A 19,907-nucleotide genomic window follows, 5' to 3' on the forward strand; every position below is an offset into this window, starting at 1 on the left:
ATATGGGATGAAATCGGATAGGGATGAAATCGTTTAAGGATGAACGGGTTTAAGAGTTTTTAAGAGTTTTAAGAGTTTTTAAGAGTTTTAGTCAAATGCATTATAAAATAGTATAAATATATATATAGAGAGAGAGAGAGAGAGAGATGTGAGCTATTATGCAACCTTTTACATTTGTACAACCAATACAACTCAATCTCAACCATCCATTTAATTTGATGAATATGTGATTTCATAAAAGTTTTGATTGTTTCTTAATATAAAGTATTGATCAACCATAGTTATCTTTCATAAATATTCAAATCATAATAAATGGACTCTCATCATTTTCATAAATATCTCAATTAATTGGATTACATTATGTATACGAATATGATGGATTGTATTTGAAACCATTCTCTCTCTATATAGAGAGAGAACAAAAGTATGGTTGCCAAGTCAACATCTTATCACAACAATATCATGTTGATAAGAGACATTTTATCATAAACGTTTGCATGACTATAAAAACCACTAATTATCTTCTAATTTAACCTATTACTCCTTTAATAAATTTTGTTTTTTTAATTGATTTTTATTCATATCACTTTTTTTAATTCAATATACGTTTTTAACTGTAATATTTTTATTTATTACACGTCGTTTCTTATATATATATGATATGTTAACATTTTATCTGACCTGTCATATGTACTATGCGAATCTATGGTTTTTGATTTTAAGTTGCTTCGTATATTTAACTCTAACCATTTAAAATTTATACCAATTTAACCCATTATCTTTTCACATAAATATTCCTAATACATATATCTAACATATATATATATAGACTTGGAATCATGTGAGACCAAAGTTTTTTCGTGAGACCCGTAAGACCAATTCTTAACCCTTGGATTAGATCTATAATCTGAATATTCATGATCACAAAATTGCCACGAGACTTCTCAATAATCACAAAATTGTCACCGTACAACTTTAGACCATTAGATCGTTAGTTTATATAGTTGATCAATGAACATAAATTGGTCTTACGGGTCTCACAAAAAACTTTTAGTCTCATATGAACCCAACCCCATATATCTATACTACTTATTAAGCAAATTTAGCAAAAGTCTTAAAGTCTTAAAATACTAAATGACCAAAATACCTTTTATACTCACTTTTTCACCCCTTCTTTTTCTCACATACACTCACCCCCTGACATACATTCACCCTTTCACAACCGATTTTTTTAAAATTGTAATTTTAAATTTACACTTTATACCCCTATAATTAATTAATTAATTTACTTTAAATCTTTTACTTTTAAATGTTTCATTTTAAACTTTTATCAAATTAACATACATAATCATATATCAATTAAAACATGTTTAAAAAATACATTTTTATTTTAACAAGTTACACCATTATAATCATCTCGTTAATACCTTCGAAATGAGTCCAATATTGCATAGTTTTTGATTTAATTATATTATTATATATTATATATACTGTGAAAAAATATTTTTAATATTTACGATTTATATTTTTATAGTTATTTATATATATATATTATATATTTTGGGGTTAGGCTGTCCAAACTGCACTGTATAATATGTTTTGAATTAATATGTTCTTGGGTTTTTTTGAAATATATATATATATATATACATGTATTAATTCAACCTTAATCTGAGTTTCTGGACAAGAAAGAGGGTAAGCAGTTGAAATTTGATTCTAAAACCCATATTTTTTGTCTTTTCATGGCTTATGATCTGCCATCTTTTTTTGTCTTTTCATGGCTTACGATCTGTCAAATTTGTAGTTTTCTTTATTGGTTTTCAGTGTTTATCTTAAAACTCAAGTTTCTTGGTTCTTTGCTCTTAGTGTAAATCGAATACATTTTTGGAGTCGTTTAAATATGTTGGATTTTAAACTGTCATACAATTTCTTTCATCGATAGTCTGTAATTGGAACCATAACTCTTATTTATTCAAATTGTATTAATATGTAAAGACCAAGTGTAACTTATATCATCATTAAATCTTATCTTATAAAACCAGTGAAACTTCAAAATCGTTAAAATTCATGGCTCCCGCCGCATTGCGCGGGTACACAACTAGTGTGTGTGTGTGTGTGTATATATATATATATATATATATAGAGAGAGAGAGAGAGGGGGGGTTGGTTATATATATATATATATAGAGAGAGAGAGAGAGGGGGGGGGGTTGGTTATTATGCAACTCATCACATTTGTATAACCAATACAACTCAATCTCAAACCGTTCATTTAATTTGATGAAAATGTGATTTCATAGAAATTTTGATTGTTTCCTAATATAAATTATTGATCACAATTAATGAACTATATTCATCTTTCATAAATATTCAAATAATAATAAATGAACTCTCATCATTTCCATAAACATTTCAATTTATTGAGTTGAATTGATTGTACAAATGTAATGGGTTGCATTTGAAACAATCTCTCTCTATATATATATGCCTATAAACATCGAGTTAACACCTAATCATGCATCAAAACTGAATATTTAATCATGTAACATCATAGCAATACACATGTTTTGTTATTCAACTCAATGATCTAATATTCCATGACATCATTCGCTAACGATCAATCAACAAAGCATAAGCTTCACATAAAAGTTTACCCCGATTCAATGTTTGAACTCTTGAACTCGTTGTTGTTACTTTACGACTCCAAAATACGAAAAACTTTAACACAGTTGCTACCCTTTTTCTTTAGATTCAAGAGGGGGAGATCGATATTCTAATTCTAGTCCATGAACTGTATCCTCATTCCAACTCAACGACTTTGACTTAGTTTATAACCAGAGGAGGACCCATAAACTTTTTTAAGTGGTGATACAATTTGACTATTAAAAAATATCTGAAGAAAGATTTTACGTTATTTGTATAGATATGCTGGTTGGTTTCTTGTCCTTGTATAGAAGGGACCCATGTTTAAGTCAAGAACATTACCATATCCACCATTAAAGTCTTGTGCTAATATTTTAGTTTCAAAAACAATAAGATGGTACCTTCATACACGTAATTTTTTCTCTTATAACGAACCATGAAGTGGTGGTTCGTGCCATCGTATCCTTCGGTGTAATCTCAAGCCACATATAGGCTCCATAAATACAAACCACTTGGAAGTTGGAAGTTGAGATCCTTCTTATAAAGCCCAAGCTAAAATGTAAAGCCCAAAATAATTTCCAAAAAGCCCATCCAAAAAGGCCCAGCCCATTATCCATTAATAAAATTGCAATATGTCCAGGCCCACTTTATCAAGGCTTCATACAAGTGAAAATATGAATTTAAATACAAAAACAAGCATACAATTTTATTCGTAATTTTGTTATAAATTAATCATTATATTTGCTAAAAGCTTAATAAAAAATATTAAGGGGCTGTTTGGTAATTGCTGAATGGTTTGGTGCAGAATGATTAAGTGGTCAGAATGATTAAGAGGCTCTCATGATATAGTGCAAAATAAAATATAATTGCTTGGTAATTGTGTACAATGAAATTAGGAATCTTAATGTTTTAAGAGAGATCCATGATACAAAATCATTCAGATGATTTTAGAACCATTAAGAGACAAACTTTTTTTTGCCAAACAAGATTCACCTTTTAACGATTCAGAGGTTGCCTCTTAATGAAACTATTAAGAAATAAAAAACAACCCCTAAAGTTCGCAACGGTAGACAATGTTAGCTATTGTCTATATACCAATTTGGAATCGGGGTCCTAACACGAACAACTTAACCAAAGGGTCAAAAAATGGAATTATAAATATTCAGTGTATTACTTTTAGGAAAATCGATCAAAAGAGAGAAATAGCTGATTTTCATTCACCTTTTAGTCCACTTTTTTCCAATCAGATCAAAACAGTCAATATTTTGTAAGTATTGAGTTTGCAACATGTGTGTATTTTCCTGAATTAAATACGATTCCCGTGGGCTGGATTGTGAAATGGGTGTGACGACTTGTGAATTTGGTACTGCGACTTGTGAAACGGGCTGAGAGAATCTTAATTTTTAATATGATATGTACGTTTTATATGTTGTGGAATTGACACTTACAAAATTCTAACTATATCTGAATAAATTGAAAAAAGTATGATATAAAATAAATAAGAGAAAATATTTTAATATTTAATATCATGTAACAAATTGCAACCCCCTTAGTTATAATAATATTTGGTACACGTCGATTGAATGTGTACCTTTGGATACTTGTGGACGTCCCGACATACACATTTATATAAAATCAAAATACTATTTTAAATATCTCCGACCAATCTTTTAAATCATAATTTAAGAAAATTAAATAAATATTCATAAATTTGTTTTTTTTTATCGGCCCTTGTCATTGAGGATGCTCAAAAACTTGACCAACACGATCAATCCAACTCAACTCAACGCGAAATAACTCAACCCGAAGCAACCCGATGTCTAATCGAGTTGTAAAATTTTCAAACCGTAGGTATTGTGTTGATATTGGATTAATATTATTTGAATTCAACTAAACCCGATGAACCTGATATCATTTTATTTCTTGGATTTATATATAATTGTTGAATTTTATATTAATATACACATTAGACAATTACACTATCAAATGGTTGATGATGAAATAAAATTATGAGTGGAGAAATAACATATTCAAGGTGAGAAAAGTACCTTAATGTATCAAAGTATCAACCCGACCAACCGTTATGGTTTGGGGTGAGTTGAGTTGCACTTTGGTTTGGTTTGAGTAAGGTTAAGAGTTTTCAAACCTCAAGTATTGGGTTGGGTTGTTCAAATGTTTTCAACCCGATCAACCGAACTCATGAGCACCTCTACTTGTCATCGCTCTTATCAGGTAAAAGCATAAGACTATGGGTTCTTGATATGCATATCATTTAAGGTAAGTGATTCGATAAGCGATTATCGGGTAAATATTTGATAAAACTGTTCTTAATTATACTTTTCTTGGTCATAAGAATAGAAAATTTGTTCTAATTATGATCCAAGTTTGTGACAAAGAAAAAGGGTATGTTGAAAACAACTTGCAAATAAAAGAGTGAATTACAAAAATCATCCATGTGGTTGTAACAATTCGTTCCGTATAGATAGAAAATGAGATTTACAAACTCCTTATAAGCTCTTAACTTGTGAACTGCCAATAATTTTCACTATGATTTTAAGTTGAATTCGAAGTTATTGAGCTAGTTTGTTGTTTTGGGCTTCAGGGTGTTACAAATGATATTAGAGTCGATCCTTTCTACCATCAGGATGGTAGGGGAAAACCTCATCGGGTATGACGAGTCACTGAGAGGGTGTTTGTAATATTTTAGATGAATTTTACATTGCCGATAATAAGGTGAAAGATTATGGGCATGTCTGACGAGGACGTTAGGAGTTTAAATGGGGGAATTTGTAACAACTCGTTTTGACATGTATAAATAATTAAATTTGTGAGCTCTTTATAAGTCTCAAGTGTTGTTTTTATAGACTAAAGTGTTACAAACAAGCAAAATGACCAAAATATCCTAGTACAGCTTGCACAAGAGAGGCATTTAATAACATCAGCTAACGTACTTAACAACTAGAAACGAAAGCCTTAACATAATACAAACAACAAAGTTACTGTTACACTTATCATTATCGTTTGAACGACAAAAACTTTTGTTTTAAACCATCTTCAACAAATCTGTTATATATGTTTGTTGTTCTTATAAATTCAGAGATTTCTCCTGTTATATACTATCGATTTCAAAGAAAAGTTTAACATAACTTTGGTCTTCGGCCTAGCGGTATCGTAATCATTGGCCTCCTAGAAGATCAGGGGTTCAAATATCACCAAAGATGGAAGAAAGTGTGTGAGTTTATTTATTATATTTGTCATATATAAATATTAAATACTTCAAAAAAAAAAAAAAACTATTGAAGAAAACTTTCCCTAAATCAATAAAAAGAATTGAAAGAACATAGCTACTAGCCAAAAGGGTGGTCCCCAATTGGTTTAACCCTGGACTCCAAAAATCAAAAGTGTTTTGAGGTCATATATTCGAATCTAAAGAGGAAAAAAAATCTTCTTATGACCACGAAGGTTCAAACGCGATTACTTTAAGCTACTTGCAAAACAGGTGACCAACTAGAATTAATCGGCTCTTTTAACTGGTTGAATATACATATAAAAAAACCACGATTTCTGTAATCTATTCTGAATTTATGATTAATACGTTGGCATTTAATCCGAACATCAAGAAGCCGTGACCGTTGAAAACCAACACACCACTTTATTTCTGTAATTTATAACGTCTGACTTCTGACACGCTTGTTTTAACTCACGTGATCCCCCCTCGTTTTCCAACAACACCAATCCTTACAAAATTCCATTTGCACCCACTAGCCCCTTTCATTTCCAAACCTTCCAACTTCAACCCCTATCTTTCCCGCCATTATAGTTCCATTTGTTTCTAACACGCCCTCATCGTTTTTTAAATAACAACTTTACCCCCTATAGTTCCTGCCATTTACCAAGTACACCAATCAAGTTGCGTATAATTAATTGACCTTCTTCAATATTTTATAATTTTATAAAAAATATTAAAAGTAAATGATTTTATAAGGGCTATTAAATTCTAAATAGAAACAATTGTAATTGGTTATTTCCTCAAAAAATAAAAAGATTAACAAAATTATTATAATTGAATTTTGTTAAAACAATTTGTACTAAAAATGTAATATATTTTGGTATGATTGTTATTTTATATATTGTATTTTCAAAAACTCGTGTCGGTATATCATATATGAAATCTTAAATACTTAAGTATCTGATTTATATATGAGATATCTGATTTTATATGATTTATTTGATTTGATTTTAAAATATAATTGTATTTTCTTGCAATTTACATGAAATAATTATAGCTTGCTTCAACACAAATCAATACAACAATTCCAAAACTCAATAACTCATCTGACTAAAAATGCGTGCACTAGATTCTGTGTATTTCATTTCTCAAAAATAGCTATTCCTATATTTTACAGGGGCCTAAATGTCCATATCTAATACCCAAAGGGGTTAAAGAGTAACAATGATCAAACACCTCAATAACAGGTAGGTCTATCTTATCAACCGTAAGGACCACTCCACCCTATCCCACCCAAGTTCACATATCACCAGTCTGGCCCCACCAAACATTCAGCCCCACCTATCACCACTTGCCAATTCAGCCCTATAGTCAGACATAGGTACCAGAGATAAATGCCACGTTGGAATACAACAAAAACAGCTGGCATACGACTTTTCCAATCAAAAAATTGCAACGTGTCCACCGTTTATTCGCTGGAAAGCCTCGACCTCCGATAAGACCTACCGAGTTTCATGGATAACGCAACTAGGACCTCCCATGTCGCATCACCGATTTCCATGTCGTCGTGAAAAAGAAGGGCCCGCCGGAGTTTATGGTCCCACAAATTTCGCTGGATCGACGAGAGGTTCGTGGCCGCCACGTAATCAAGTATGCCGCCGAGTTTGGCTACGTCTTTCTCCTTCACCGTTAAAGATATCTCCGGCCATGGCACGGTGGATTCAAACGGCAAACGGATTCCGTCAGCTATTATTACCGGAACGCAACCCAGAGCCACCGATTCGACCAACCTAGGACTCCATGGTGCCCACCCTAGCGGACACAAGCAGAACACCGATCGTACAATTTCCGATTGATAACCGGAAAAACGATGTCGCTTCAGATAAAACCTCCGGTCATTCCCGTACTTCCGGAGTATCTCCGTCCTCACACGCCTGCATAACAATTTCCGATGACTGTTAGGAATAATTTCATCAACATTGTAAAACGTCGAATCGAGAATTTGTTATTAATTACTTGCTGTAGAAACGTCCGCTGACGTTCTTCGGATGAACTTCCATTTTCCCTCGGAAGAACACGAAAATGTCACGGCGACCATCAATCGGCGAGTTTGACAGGGTTGACTGAACGTTTTCCGGCGAGATGTACGGTGGGATGACGATATTTTCAACATCTTGACATGGGTGTAGATATTTAACGCCGAACGTCTGTAATATAATCGAATTCTTCATGAATTCCGGTATCCCATCAGCAACAGCTCGATCCTCCTAATTTGTTGAAAATTTTGTGGATTAAAAAATATATAATCAACTTAAGATTAAGCAAATGAATTCGTTAAAACTTCTGCATTTGTTCGTACTACCATGGCATGAAAACAAGCTCCGTAGTCGTGAGAAGCTACGAAGACATGGTCGGACCCATTGCTCCGTTTCCAGAACGGTAACTCCGACGAGATGAAGTCAACGGCAGAGGATAAAAGGGCACGTGCATGTCCGATGGCGGGAAACCCATTAACGGTGCTGAAGTTGCAGGAAACGTAAACGGGGACGAAGAAGAAGTCCGCCTCCGATGGGTCAAACGTCCGAACATCGCTTTTCATCAATGCTTTATGAATCGCCACCTCAGAAGCGAATAAATGGTTGCTACACCGCTCGTTTGACAGCCAATCGGCGTTGTATTTCGCCGGAAGTTCGTATATATACACCTTCAAATCCTTCAACAAACCTGCAAATTAAATCAAATCAAATCAACCCCACAAAAACTTCCTAATCGAATTGACGATTCAAGCTGGCTAGATTCAATTCAAACCTCGATTATTTCTGGGGTGTTGAAGAATTGATTCCGAAAGAGCACGAGAAACAACGTTGGATTGAGAGTGAGAAATTATCGCTGTTTTCAATTTAGTTGTACTGGGTTGATGATTGCTTAAAAATCTAGCGAAGAAGTAGAAGGAGAGGGAAAACCATAGAAGCCATTTGAAGTATCTAAAGCAAAAAGGTTTTTCTGGTTTCCCATTTCTGGTTCGAAAAAGCTTCATGCTTACGTAGAACTCCTTCCTGTGATTCTTGGTGGATCTATACTGCTCCACCATTGAAGAAGAATATGTATTAGATCCTTAAATAATCATGAAGAAAGTTTGATGGATGTTCTTCAAATCGGTTGAGACGAAGCTTTCATTTGTGGTTGAAGAAGAAGTAGAGATCACGAAAACACAAAATCGATGATGATGGTGGGTTTGTTGGAAGACCGTTTTCGTTCCAATATAAAAAAACTGCAAATTAATTGCAAGATATTTATATATATATAAATAGTAATTCATCCAAACATTAAACAATGGTGGTCGAGAAGAATGCTGCTTTCAAGATCATCATCATCAATGGAGGTTCATCTTGGTTTTGCAAAAAGACCGTTGAATGTGAAATGACTAAATTGCCCTCCAACCTGGGTATCTTAAATGTGCCTGATGAGTTGTACTCTGTGCCTAAACAGTAATTTTCATATGGAAGCATTGAAAAGGGTTCTGGTGGGTCTTCTCTTTTATCAGTTTTGTAAGAGTTAGGTTTATCAATAAATAGCAAATTATATTAAAATATTAATTTTTTTAGATTTTTTTATATTTTAAAATTTTGTTTTAAGGTTTAAGACAATATAATAAATCATATAAAGAAGTTTAGTAATTTATTTAATAACAATAATGATTTTATAAAGTTACATATTACATTCCATTAATTGTATTAGAAATATAATGCATTTCTTAATGGACAAATTGCATGAAAACGTAATGTATTTTAATTTGGTTTATATTTTGGATAACATACTTTTAAAACATACATTTTTGTACCTAAGATGTAAAGTTTTAAACATTTAAGTACCCGGATAACCAATTGAACCATTAATCGATTATCATGCTGATGTAGCGAGTGATGGAATGAAATTGAGTTGAATAACAAATAATACTGAGTTGAATGTCACATCACTCGCTAATTGGGGCGTTTAGTTTGACAAAATGGTTTTGAAAGATTGGGTTTTGTGAAAAGATTTGGAATTGGAAAATTTTGTGATCTTTATAAATAATTTAATATATTTGATTTTTAGGATTTGGAATTTATTTGGATTTCATTTTTGATAAATAATTTATGAAAACATAATTATAAAAATAACTAAATTACCTTTTTATCAGTTGATAATTACAAAATAAGTGTTTTTAATATATTTTAAAAATTATTACATACAAATCCTACAAAATCATGAGAAATACCAATCACCTCATAAGATTTCAAAATTCTATATTTATCATATTTCATTTAAATCCAAAAAAAGATATAAATCAAACATGAGATTAGAATAAAAATTAATTTCAAATACCTCTAAGTCTAAGTAAATCCTACAAATCAAACCACACCCAAGTTTAAGGGTGTCAATTTTATACCATCACAAATCAACCAATTCTTATACCAACTATATCAATTTACCAACTGTACCAATTTAATTGATATTGTATCAATTTAATTGATATTGTATCAACTTAATTGATTGATAACACCGTACCAACTATCTAAACTTGATTGTTATGTGGTATTAGAAGTCGTGTACCACGATAATATCATATCAACTTATTTTTTTTATTAATTAAATTTCGGTATAATACAACATATTTTGACTTTAAATCTTAAACGTTCTTATTTTTAATTTCGCTAGATTATGATATGAATGAACAGATAGAACTTGATTGAATTCATTCGTCTAACTCTAACAATCTTAGTAACTCGTCCACACGTCTACAGTCCATCATCGCTTCAATGGCCATTTGTATTAGACTATTAATAAATCGTTGTGTTATATGAAATTATTTGAATGCTTATATATATATATATATACTATAATAAGAGGTACAATATATATCAAGATTTTGTTTGGATACTCAATAATTTTATTGCATCTAAATCAAAGTTGGTATCAACTTAATTGTTATCAAACTGATTAATACATGATATAAAATTTTACATATCAATTATAATTAACTGATATATGATATTTAAAAAGAAAAAAAAAACCATGATACCATGATACCATGCGATATTAACCGATAGAGGTTTATTATAAATGAGGAAGTGGATGGAAAGTTGTAAAAAAAAGGGCAATAATTGAGAGATGAGTTGGTCTGGTGGGTGATGATGATATTATTATATTATTATTAATAAAAGTGCAAGTGTTATCCTTTGGGGGGTGTTGATTGGAAAATGAGAGGTGTGATGTGAATGTGTGGAACCAATAATTAAATTATTTATTTATTAAAGAGTCCCATGTTCTTATGATTTACGTAAATTCACTTTTCTATATTCTTTTTATTAATATTAATATTAATATTAATATATAGATTATAACGTTATTTGTCTTGTAATTTAGTTAATATATATATATATATATTAGATAGGAATACTTATTTAATGAGATTAAAAATCAGTTATTGTTAATACTAGGAATTAGGAAATGATTAATTTAAGCAAAAACAATATATCTGTCTTAAAGGTTAAGCAACTATTAACCTTATTCATTCATCCAACACATTCATTTAGGTACTGACATGGACATAAATCTACATATCCACATTTATTTATATATATATATATATATATATATATATATATATATATAAAAGCATTCAAATAAGAACTGTTTTGTTTATGGTAATCGTAATATCTAATATCAATCATAAATCAAAGTTAACTTAAGAAATTAATAATTTTGGTAATATTAACTTAAAATGTTTAAAGGCATTTTTAGAGATTTTATATATATCCTCTCTCATCTCTCCTATTTTTTCTTTTTGATGAATCTTATTCGGCAAAACTTATTTAGATGAATCTTATGTGAACACAAGATACACATTGTGATACCTACAAACGATATTCACTGTGATACCTAGATATACATACAAGATGCACAATGTGATACCCATATATACATACAAGATGCACAATATGATACCTTTTGTAAAGCAATATGACAATAACAAAAAATGCATACTATGATACATTTCATAAAACAAAGAAAATACATTGTGATATACATGAAGCATTTACGAACGTTATCACTATGATACATTTTGATTCACAAATATCTTTAAAAATACGATGTGTATTAGGTAATTGATATACTAGGTAACTAATTTGGATTAAATATTTCTTTCTAAAAAACTTAATTAAATATTTTGATTAGTTGTCAAAAATAGATTACTATATTACCATTTTAGCTTATTTAAGAAATATATTTAAATATTTCAAATGAGTGGTTCACATTAGATCTCACAGTTACCACAAACTAATCAGTTTTTCCTTAAATTGGTCTCACAACTTATTGTCAATTATATGTTTGATTGTTTTTTGGACCATAAAAAGCTGATATATTCATCCTTTAAAACCAACAATGTAGGAAGAGTTACTTTGTCCTTTTCACGTCTCTTTTAAAACTTTTGCCTTTTATTGTTATTTTTTTTTTTATAATTTAAGTAGCTAATTTTTCCTTTTTTTTTTGTTTGAATGGTTATTTATGGTTTTTCGGACAGTAAACCGAACTTACGTTTGATTTAATTTCGATTTCCAATTTGTCACATTTCACTGTAATGTGTTATTATGTCAAGATTTACAAGTAGCGACTTTGGGGATATCATTTAGCGTTTGAATAAGTAAACCATATCAATCAAAAAAAAATTCACAAGATAAGCTAACATGTTTCGCTAAAGGCGAGTTTTCGAGTCAATTTACACATATTGACTAATTTTCATCTAACCACAAATGACCTAGAGTCATCACAACTGAACTTTCATGGCCAAAAAGACTATGACAACGCCTGGATTCGAACTGAAAAAGATGAAATTTCCATTACATCCCCTTAAGCCTTAACCAGTGCATCACAACTCAAGTGGTTAGCTTCGACGGACTTAAGCAATGTTATCCCAAAAAGATGACTAGTTTTTGACCTGGTTTTTTAACACAACACAGTTCAATGAAAATCGAACCAGTACTTATTTCCACAATATTAATCCAATTATGATAAATCACTTCAAAAATGGTAGAAGAAAACACAAAAGGGACCTTGTGATTGTCTCATTTGGCCAATTATTTCATTCCTTTTGGTGGGTAGCCCTGTTTTTATCAAACATTTTGTTCTCAACATTCCACATACACTTTTTCAATAAATATAGAATGGGGGCAAGTCATGTAGGGTGTTTGTGACCTATTCCCAAGAGTAGCACAAATGTGGGGGCACTGGGGGTACCCCATACCCATAAAGGGGGGCCTAAAGTGAGACTTATGCAAAGCCATTGACCCCACTCAAACTCATATGAGCTGTGAAACCACATGACATGGTCAGGTCTATTGAATTATTAGCCCTCATGTGACTCATGTCCCCATGTGTAGGCATATTCTTGCCATTAACCTTTCACAAACAAACTCCAAAGCTTACCCATTTGTTCATACTCTTTGGTTGTATTTTTCATTAAGCTATATATAAACCAACTTAGAGCTTTGTCTGTACACTGAATAAGCTGTCTTAATGACACAAATATTTATATTACATCTTTGTTGTTTTTTGTCATTAAACAAATGTTTCAAAAAGTACAAACATATCTGATTTTGAAATAATTTGAACAAAATCTTAATCTGCTTGAAACAACCATAACACTTTTTGCAGACTGAACAAGTCACGAGATTAATGAATAAGCTACAAATAAACACTAATATATAACTCACCGAATAAATCATATATGTCATTAAAGCGGTCAGTAACTTTCGAATATCCGCTTAATGTATCGTTGATAAATTATCCAATAATACGGTATTCAAAATTCAAACATGAAAATTATATTCAAATCTATAACGGGACGGTAAACTATAATTGCTTAAGTAAAAATTTCGGATCCAAATAAGGAGGTTTTTGTGTATAGAAGAATAAAAACACGAGCACATGCAACAAAACACATGAGACGTGTTAGGGTAGAACCACACGTAGGCATTTTTGTTTTTTACTTATAATATCTAAGAAACACGGTTTAAGAAGTTTTCAATAATAATTCAATTAGTTTGAGTTATAAAATATGAAATGTACATATAACTATTTCGTTCATGAAAAGTAACAAGTGTCGTTGAGGGTTCCCTCGACAACCACCAACCATCAATGAACTCGTTTTTAATAAAAACTAAGAATTAAATGACTATCAATGAACATTTCACACCCTTTAGACAACAATTAAACAGCGTCTGACAAATTATCTATCTATCTATCTCAATATCTCTCGTTCTATATACATGAGATAGATAGATAGATAGATAGATAGATAGATAGATATTGTTGTGGGCAATGTTGTGCATGTGATATAGACTAACCATAAAGTCAATATGTGTTTCACAATACTGCGATCTTTTACAAAATAATGGGCCGTTTTACCAAATCTAATGTGTGCGCATGTGTACATGCAAGTAGGGGTGCTCATGAGTTTGGTTGATCGGGTTGAAGACATTTGAACAACCCAATTCAATGCTAGCAGTTTGGAAAATCTCAACCCAACCCAAACCGTACGGGTTGGTCGGACTGATATTTTGGTACATTAAAATATTTTCTTAATCTTGAATACGTTGTTTTCTATAGTCTGTTCACAGTTTCTTTTTCATCACTAGCCATTTAGTACAATTTATCCATATTTCTTAAATCTTAAGTATATCACATTCAATTAATTTTCTCAATTAATTTATTTACTTATATATTTACAAAGGATCTAGTTATATAGAGGATTTATATATGTATAAAGAAGAGATTGAAAATATATGTATATGAAAAGGGTACATGATAGTGTAATTGTTTAATGTACATATTAATAGAAGGAGAGAGGGGGGCTACGAGTCCTCTCCCGCTGTTGTTCCCGGACTACCCATCCCTTCCTTCCCCTTYGCCCGGCCCGGTGAGATCATCTTTTTCGAACGAAGTGAAGTGATAGGAAGAGAAGACTGCTGGCRGGAGATTTCTATTCATTAAAGGCCCTTGTATAGCAAGGGGAAACTGAAAGTGCGCTCTCATATCAAGTTCAAGATTTATAAAAGGATATCGAACTCATCAGATTGAGTTGAGTTCAAATAAAAGCAACCCATTATCAATCTCATACCTACGGTTTGAAGATTTTACAACTCGATTAGATATTGCGTTGAGTTATTTCATGTTGGGTTGGGTTGGGTTGAGTTAGATTGATCGGGTTTTTGAGCACCGTTAAGTGGAGGTTCATGTTTTTTGTCCCGTAAAGGTTTAATATGGTTTTTCTAGGAATGTTATTTTGCTATAAGGTTCGACAATATAAATGTAAAAGCTTTAATTTGATCTCATAGATATCACGAAAACTGGGTCACTAAAATGGTTTAATTCTAAAGCCCAACTAATGAAATATTATTGGATCAAAGGCTAAAAGCCCAATAAGTTAACGGGTCGAATTGCTTAGTTTTCGGGTCAAATAACCGGACTACACGATCCGTGTATACGGGTTTGGGTATAACATTGAAAATCAAAAAGGTTTCGTCCCCAATTTTGGCGGGGTGAATTGGCTTCTTGTTTGATGATCTCAAGTTCCTTCACGTAGACGAGTCATTTGAAGATCAGAAAGAAATCAAGAATTCAAAAAGATGGAAGAAGATCCTTTCGATTTCGAGTCGGATGTTCTACTCGCTACTTCACCCATTGTCGCCCCCAATCGACGGTAATAATAACATAGCCCCCTACAATTGTGTTTTTTGAACGTCTAAATGTTCCTTTCTGGTTTACTTGCATCGGCTCAATTGAACGAACTTGGAGAAACTAGCAATTTAGGGTTTACAACATCTTACGGTTACTTTTTGACTTCTATTGAGAAGCTGAGCTGTTAGGGTTTTTGATTTTTATTTGTTTCTATCGACCAAAGTTTAAGGGTTGATGCGAGCTCTAGATTTTTGGATAAAACTAATATTTAGAGACAATCACGGCAAAGGCAAGCCCGAATGGTGAATTGAAGTTGGCCTTAGGTGTAATAGGACTCCCAGTTACTAGCTTTGTTGAATGTGAGTCTTTTCTACTTCCAAATTTGATGATGAATTAACCATCTGGTTTGCTTAGTCTTGAGAAGTGGATCAAAATACATATTAATTGTGCATTTAAGAAGTACTAGGTTTGATGTCAGAGAATCAAAGTATATCCCTTTTGGGGGATGGTTAAGGTGTTATTAAGTTATTTGTTGATGTATTTTTATGTAATCTGGCAGGAGAAAAGTGATTGGTCTGGATGATTTACTGGTGGATCATTACAAGGAGAAGAATAGGGTAATTGAGAGGAAATCAAAATTGGCTAAGATTAAAAAGACTTATAACTCTGATGATGAAGAGGATGGTAGAGTTGCTAAATTGTCTAAATATGTTGACGAATGTCACGAGAAGGCACACATCTTGCTCTCACTTTCTTCCTGTATTATCTCTGTTTTTTCATCAATATCAGTCGTATTTGTGTACCCTAATGAGCTGTTTCTTGTAGATGACTCAACTTAGCGATGAGGATGATGTATCCATTTGGGGTCTTAAAGTTTTCGGAAACAAGGTTTACACACTTTGACCAACTATTTGTCAGTAACACTCCTTGTGTGTAAGCATATTATAACGCATTGATTCCCATGCAACTTACAGAAATCCCCGCCGTCATTTGTATTTAGCAATCTTCCAAGTTGCTTTCTTTTTCGTTCTTTCATGGGCCATGGAGTGAATTCACTGATTGAGCTTAGTACTGAATCAGGTACAGTTTATTTTAGAAGCAGCTATTCACGTGGCATCTCTTGGGTTCATAGTATTTTTCCATATTGCTTTCATAATCCGAAGACCTGTTTATGATATCACACTATCTTGGGTCATAATATAAACGTTGATAGTTTATAAAATGGTCCTTGGAGAACATCAATTCAGTTCATTGGATTGCATTTTCTTCTTGCAGGAGAAATGTTCTTTGAAGGTTTGTTGACCAATGGCTGGCTACTGAAATTGGTCTACAAATGTGGCGAAGTAGAGAAACCCATAGCAACATGGACCTTTCACTTGAGTATGTTGTCCATCTCATAATATTTGTTAAATTATAATCAGACATTTTGCTGATTCCATGGTATCTGGGTTTACAGTGTTATACTCATCAAAGGAAGTGCTCAGAACTGCTGCAGTCAACTTTTGGTGTGCTATTTTGTTGCCAAAAAATGAGGTGTCTCTATGATTTAGGATTGTGTGAAACCGCTGTTGTTTTCATGGATCAATTTTTTGTTCTGTGTCCTCTAGCTATATGGTCGTTACTTTTTTAACTTGATGTCATGGCTTAATCAGGACGAGTTACTGTTCTTAAAGATTGACTGGCTACCAAGCTTTTCAGAACTTAAAGGTGCTCTTGAAACCTATGGCTTCTTATTGCATTCACCTTTGGAAGATTCTTCCGATGCTGAAATGATCCTTGGAGGTAATGTTAACACTATGCTTCCATATATTTCTAAATATCGGTCTTCTGAAAGATTTTGGCAAGTTGTTAATGACGACGAAGTTGAATGATTACAGATTGCTAAAAGAAAACCTAGGGTTCTAAAATGAAACGTGATATTTCTTTTTCTTGGATGTCATTTTGAAGTCATGGTCTTTTAAAAAATCACTTTTCGCCAAGTTGTATGATTATTGTGGGGTTTTTGTTTTCAGGAAATTTACTTTCCGTCAACTGGAAAGTGGAATTGTTAGTTAACTTCTTGATGCTATTTTCAGATTCTGAATGCACGGAATCAACTCAAAATATTGTAGCATGGATCAAGTTTGTAGCTGCTTGTAGCCAAGCAAGGTTTGTGCAAACTACAAGCATCTGGATTCTGTAAACAGTTACATGAACATTCAAATTTTTTGCATTTTGCACATTTTGATATGCTATATGCTTGTCGTTTGTAGGAAAACGCATTTTATTTTCTCCACATCGGAAGCTGAAGAGTTGGTAGTTGTTATAATCTGTCTCTTGTTAGATCGACAGCTACTAGGTCTGTCTGTTGATCTGAATGAATGTATGCTATCTTTAGTTAATTTCTTCACGGATGACGAATGGAGTTCCAGCTGTGCGAAAGTAGCAAAATCTGTTGCCTTGAGGTTTTCATTCAGCCCTATCCTTCTCATTCTTTTGTTTCTTTTGAAACATTTCTCATTATATATCCTTCTTGGTTGTCTGAAAACAGGGTTCCTTACGATATCAACAGCCTGAGAGCCGTTGACTGTATCCAAGCAGTTTGTGGGCACACCAAGCATCTCAGAAGTGCAATTGCTTTCCAAATACTTCTTGGTTATTTTGATAAGGTACATCCTGCATTTCAATTTTCTATCAATGTGACAGTGTAGAATCAATGAAGCAAGTAACTGTGTAACTCCCACTGTCCCAAAGTAAATGTCCACGATGAAAAAGACAGTTTTAGAAATGTGCAATTATTACACTTTTGGGTTAACTGGATGACAATTTTACCCTTAATAATAGAGTGGGTAATGAATTTATCGACAATTTTACCCTGAATAATAGAGGGGGTAATGAATTTATTCATCTCATAATTAAGGGTAGAATTTGAAACTAGGCACTTACTTTTAAAAGGGGACGTTTATTTTGGAACGAACTAAAATAAAAATGTGAGCACTTATTTTGAAATGCAAGGGGATTATCTATTTAGCGAAAAACTCTCATCTCTTGACTGTTTTTAATCACTTCTTGCATCTTCATTGTTTGTTCATAATTGGTAGTTTTAAACTATATTGTTCTTCTGGCATTATAATTGATAAGAACGAACACTACAACAATAGAATGCAAAATATGTCCAAGGGCATTTTTGTTAGCAGCTTAATGAGCTTAATGGGACTCGCACATCTATACATGATTGTTTGGTAGTGGCTTAATGATATAGAGAATGGCTTATTTGGTAAGCTTTTAGGGGGGACTTTTATGCAGAAAGCCAAGTTTTTCCCAAACATGCACCTTCTAATAAAAAACACGCTCCTTCCATCTATAAAAAAACCCTCCCACACACAAACAGCTTTATTCATACAAGACTTAATGGAAAACCAATCAAACAACCCCTAAATGTTTTAACAAACTGCTTTATAGGACTTAAGTTTATAAACTTACGACATTTAGGCATATTTGACATCCTATAAAACCAATTTTGTTGTAGTTGGAAATACTCTTATAAGAATAGACATGTTAGATTTACATTTCTGCCCCACCTGGTTGTAGGTAGAGGATGAAGAAGATGTCATAAGGCAACTGACCTTGATCAATTTGAAAGACAAAAGTTGTGATCTTTTCAAAATCTACATTTATTTGGTGTTGACTGAAAACTGGTTCTTATATAACCCTACACTGAAAGACAAACCGTTGTTGAACGAAATGTGGGGTCTGTATCTCCGGAACTGTTCTTGCCAAATCAACATCACAGACACTAGATCTTACGCGTCAAAGGTAGCTCTCTTACTCCATGGTTTTAAAAAATACGAGGCAAAATAAAACTTGTTACCAACTGGGGTCTTTGCAGAAATGACCTTTTTACCCTTTGGGGTAAATGTAAGGTCTGTGTACATCTTATCCTTCAGAAGAGTCGAGACTTCTTGGGTTTGTTTGGTTTTAATAATGAAATATCTATTTGATGTTATGTACAACAATGCAGGTTCGAAGTAAAGCTTCTTATCTTCTTCAAGGAGCCACGGACAAATCATAACAGTTAAGGTTTAGTCACGTTAATGCATACTTTTGGTTAATCAGTCAGATCGTGTTTAGAGAAGGGGTCGAGGGTAGTAATGGTCGATTTACTTTCGTATGTAGTAAATGTATACGTTATAATACTCGATCTTAAACGAAATCTTATTTGTATTTTTGCATAACTTAGCCACAAAATATACATACAAAATTAGCCTTTTGCTGAATTATTATGTAATGTGACGTCTGACGTGATGCAAGTATGATTTGTTTGTCTTGAAACGTT

General features: G+C 32.5%; 2 protein-coding genes across 3 annotated transcripts; one reads left to right on the top strand and one right to left on the bottom strand.

Moving 5' to 3' along the window:
- Positions 1 to 6,979: 6,979 nt before the first annotated feature.
- Positions 6,980 to 9,181, bottom strand: LOC112521368 (probable glucuronoxylan glucuronosyltransferase IRX7). Its single transcript, XM_025130194.1, has 4 exons — positions 8,681 to 9,181; positions 8,235 to 8,596; positions 7,889 to 8,139; positions 6,980 to 7,806 (listed from the first exon to the last, which is right to left on the bottom strand). Exons 1-4 carry the CDS (start codon positions 8,961 to 8,963, stop codon positions 7,341 to 7,343), a joined length of 1,362 nt encoding a protein of 453 aa, XP_024985962.1. The 5' UTR covers positions 8,964 to 9,181; the 3' UTR covers positions 6,980 to 7,340.
- A 6,262-nt stretch (positions 9,182 to 15,443) lies between these two features.
- Positions 15,444 to 19,845, top strand: LOC112521553. 2 transcript variants are annotated; one of them, XM_025130475.1, is made up of 12 exons: positions 15,444 to 15,614; positions 16,152 to 16,323; positions 16,418 to 16,480; positions 16,567 to 16,672; positions 16,868 to 16,972; positions 17,049 to 17,125; positions 17,245 to 17,374; positions 17,668 to 17,740; positions 17,845 to 18,036; positions 18,123 to 18,240; positions 19,163 to 19,387; positions 19,593 to 19,845. In XM_025130475.1, the coding sequence occupies exons 1-12, from the start codon at positions 15,541 to 15,543 to the stop codon at positions 19,641 to 19,643; spliced, it is 1,386 nt and encodes a 461-aa protein (XP_024986243.1). In that variant the 5' UTR covers positions 15,444 to 15,540; the 3' UTR covers positions 19,644 to 19,845. The 2 variants fall into 2 exon arrangements, with proteins under 2 accessions (XP_024986243.1, XP_024986244.1); XM_025130476.1 differs by lacking the exon at positions 19,163 to 19,387.
- The last annotated feature ends 62 nt before the right edge of the window (positions 19,846 to 19,907 follow it).

Source organism: Cynara cardunculus (assembly GCF_001531365.2).
Source record: "Cynara cardunculus var. scolymus isolate 2C chromosome LG 11, CcrdV1, whole genome shotgun sequence".
Lineage (NCBI taxonomy): Eukaryota > Viridiplantae > Streptophyta > Magnoliopsida > Asterales > Asteraceae > Cynara > Cynara cardunculus.

What these genes read in the sequence shown, in the direction of transcription:
- LOC112521368 (XM_025130194.1), bottom strand. Translation starts at nt 8,963, where the DNA reads ATGGTGGAGCAGTATAGATCCACCAAGAATCACAGGAAGGAGTTCTAC. An exon ending in ACACCCCAGAAATAATCGAG is followed by an intron (nt 8,597 to 8,680) that starts GTTTGAATTGAA and finishes TTTAATTTGCAG; the next exon opens with GTTTGTTGAAGGATTTGAAG. An exon ending in AGCGGACGTTTCTACAGCAA is followed by an intron (nt 7,807 to 7,888) that starts GTAATTAATAAC and finishes ATTGTTATGCAG; the next exon opens with GCGTGTGAGGACGGAGATAC.
- LOC112521553 (XM_025130475.1), top strand. Translation starts at nt 15,541, where the DNA reads ATGGAAGAAGATCCTTTCGATTTCGAGTCGGATGTTCTACTCGCTACT. An exon ending in AACATGGACCTTTCACTTGA is followed by an intron (nt 16,973 to 17,048) that starts GTATGTTGTCCA and finishes CTGGGTTTACAG; the next exon opens with TGTTATACTCATCAAAGGAA. An exon ending in TTTTGTTGCCAAAAAATGAG is followed by an intron (nt 17,126 to 17,244) that starts GTGTCTCTATGA and finishes TGGCTTAATCAG; the next exon opens with GACGAGTTACTGTTCTTAAA.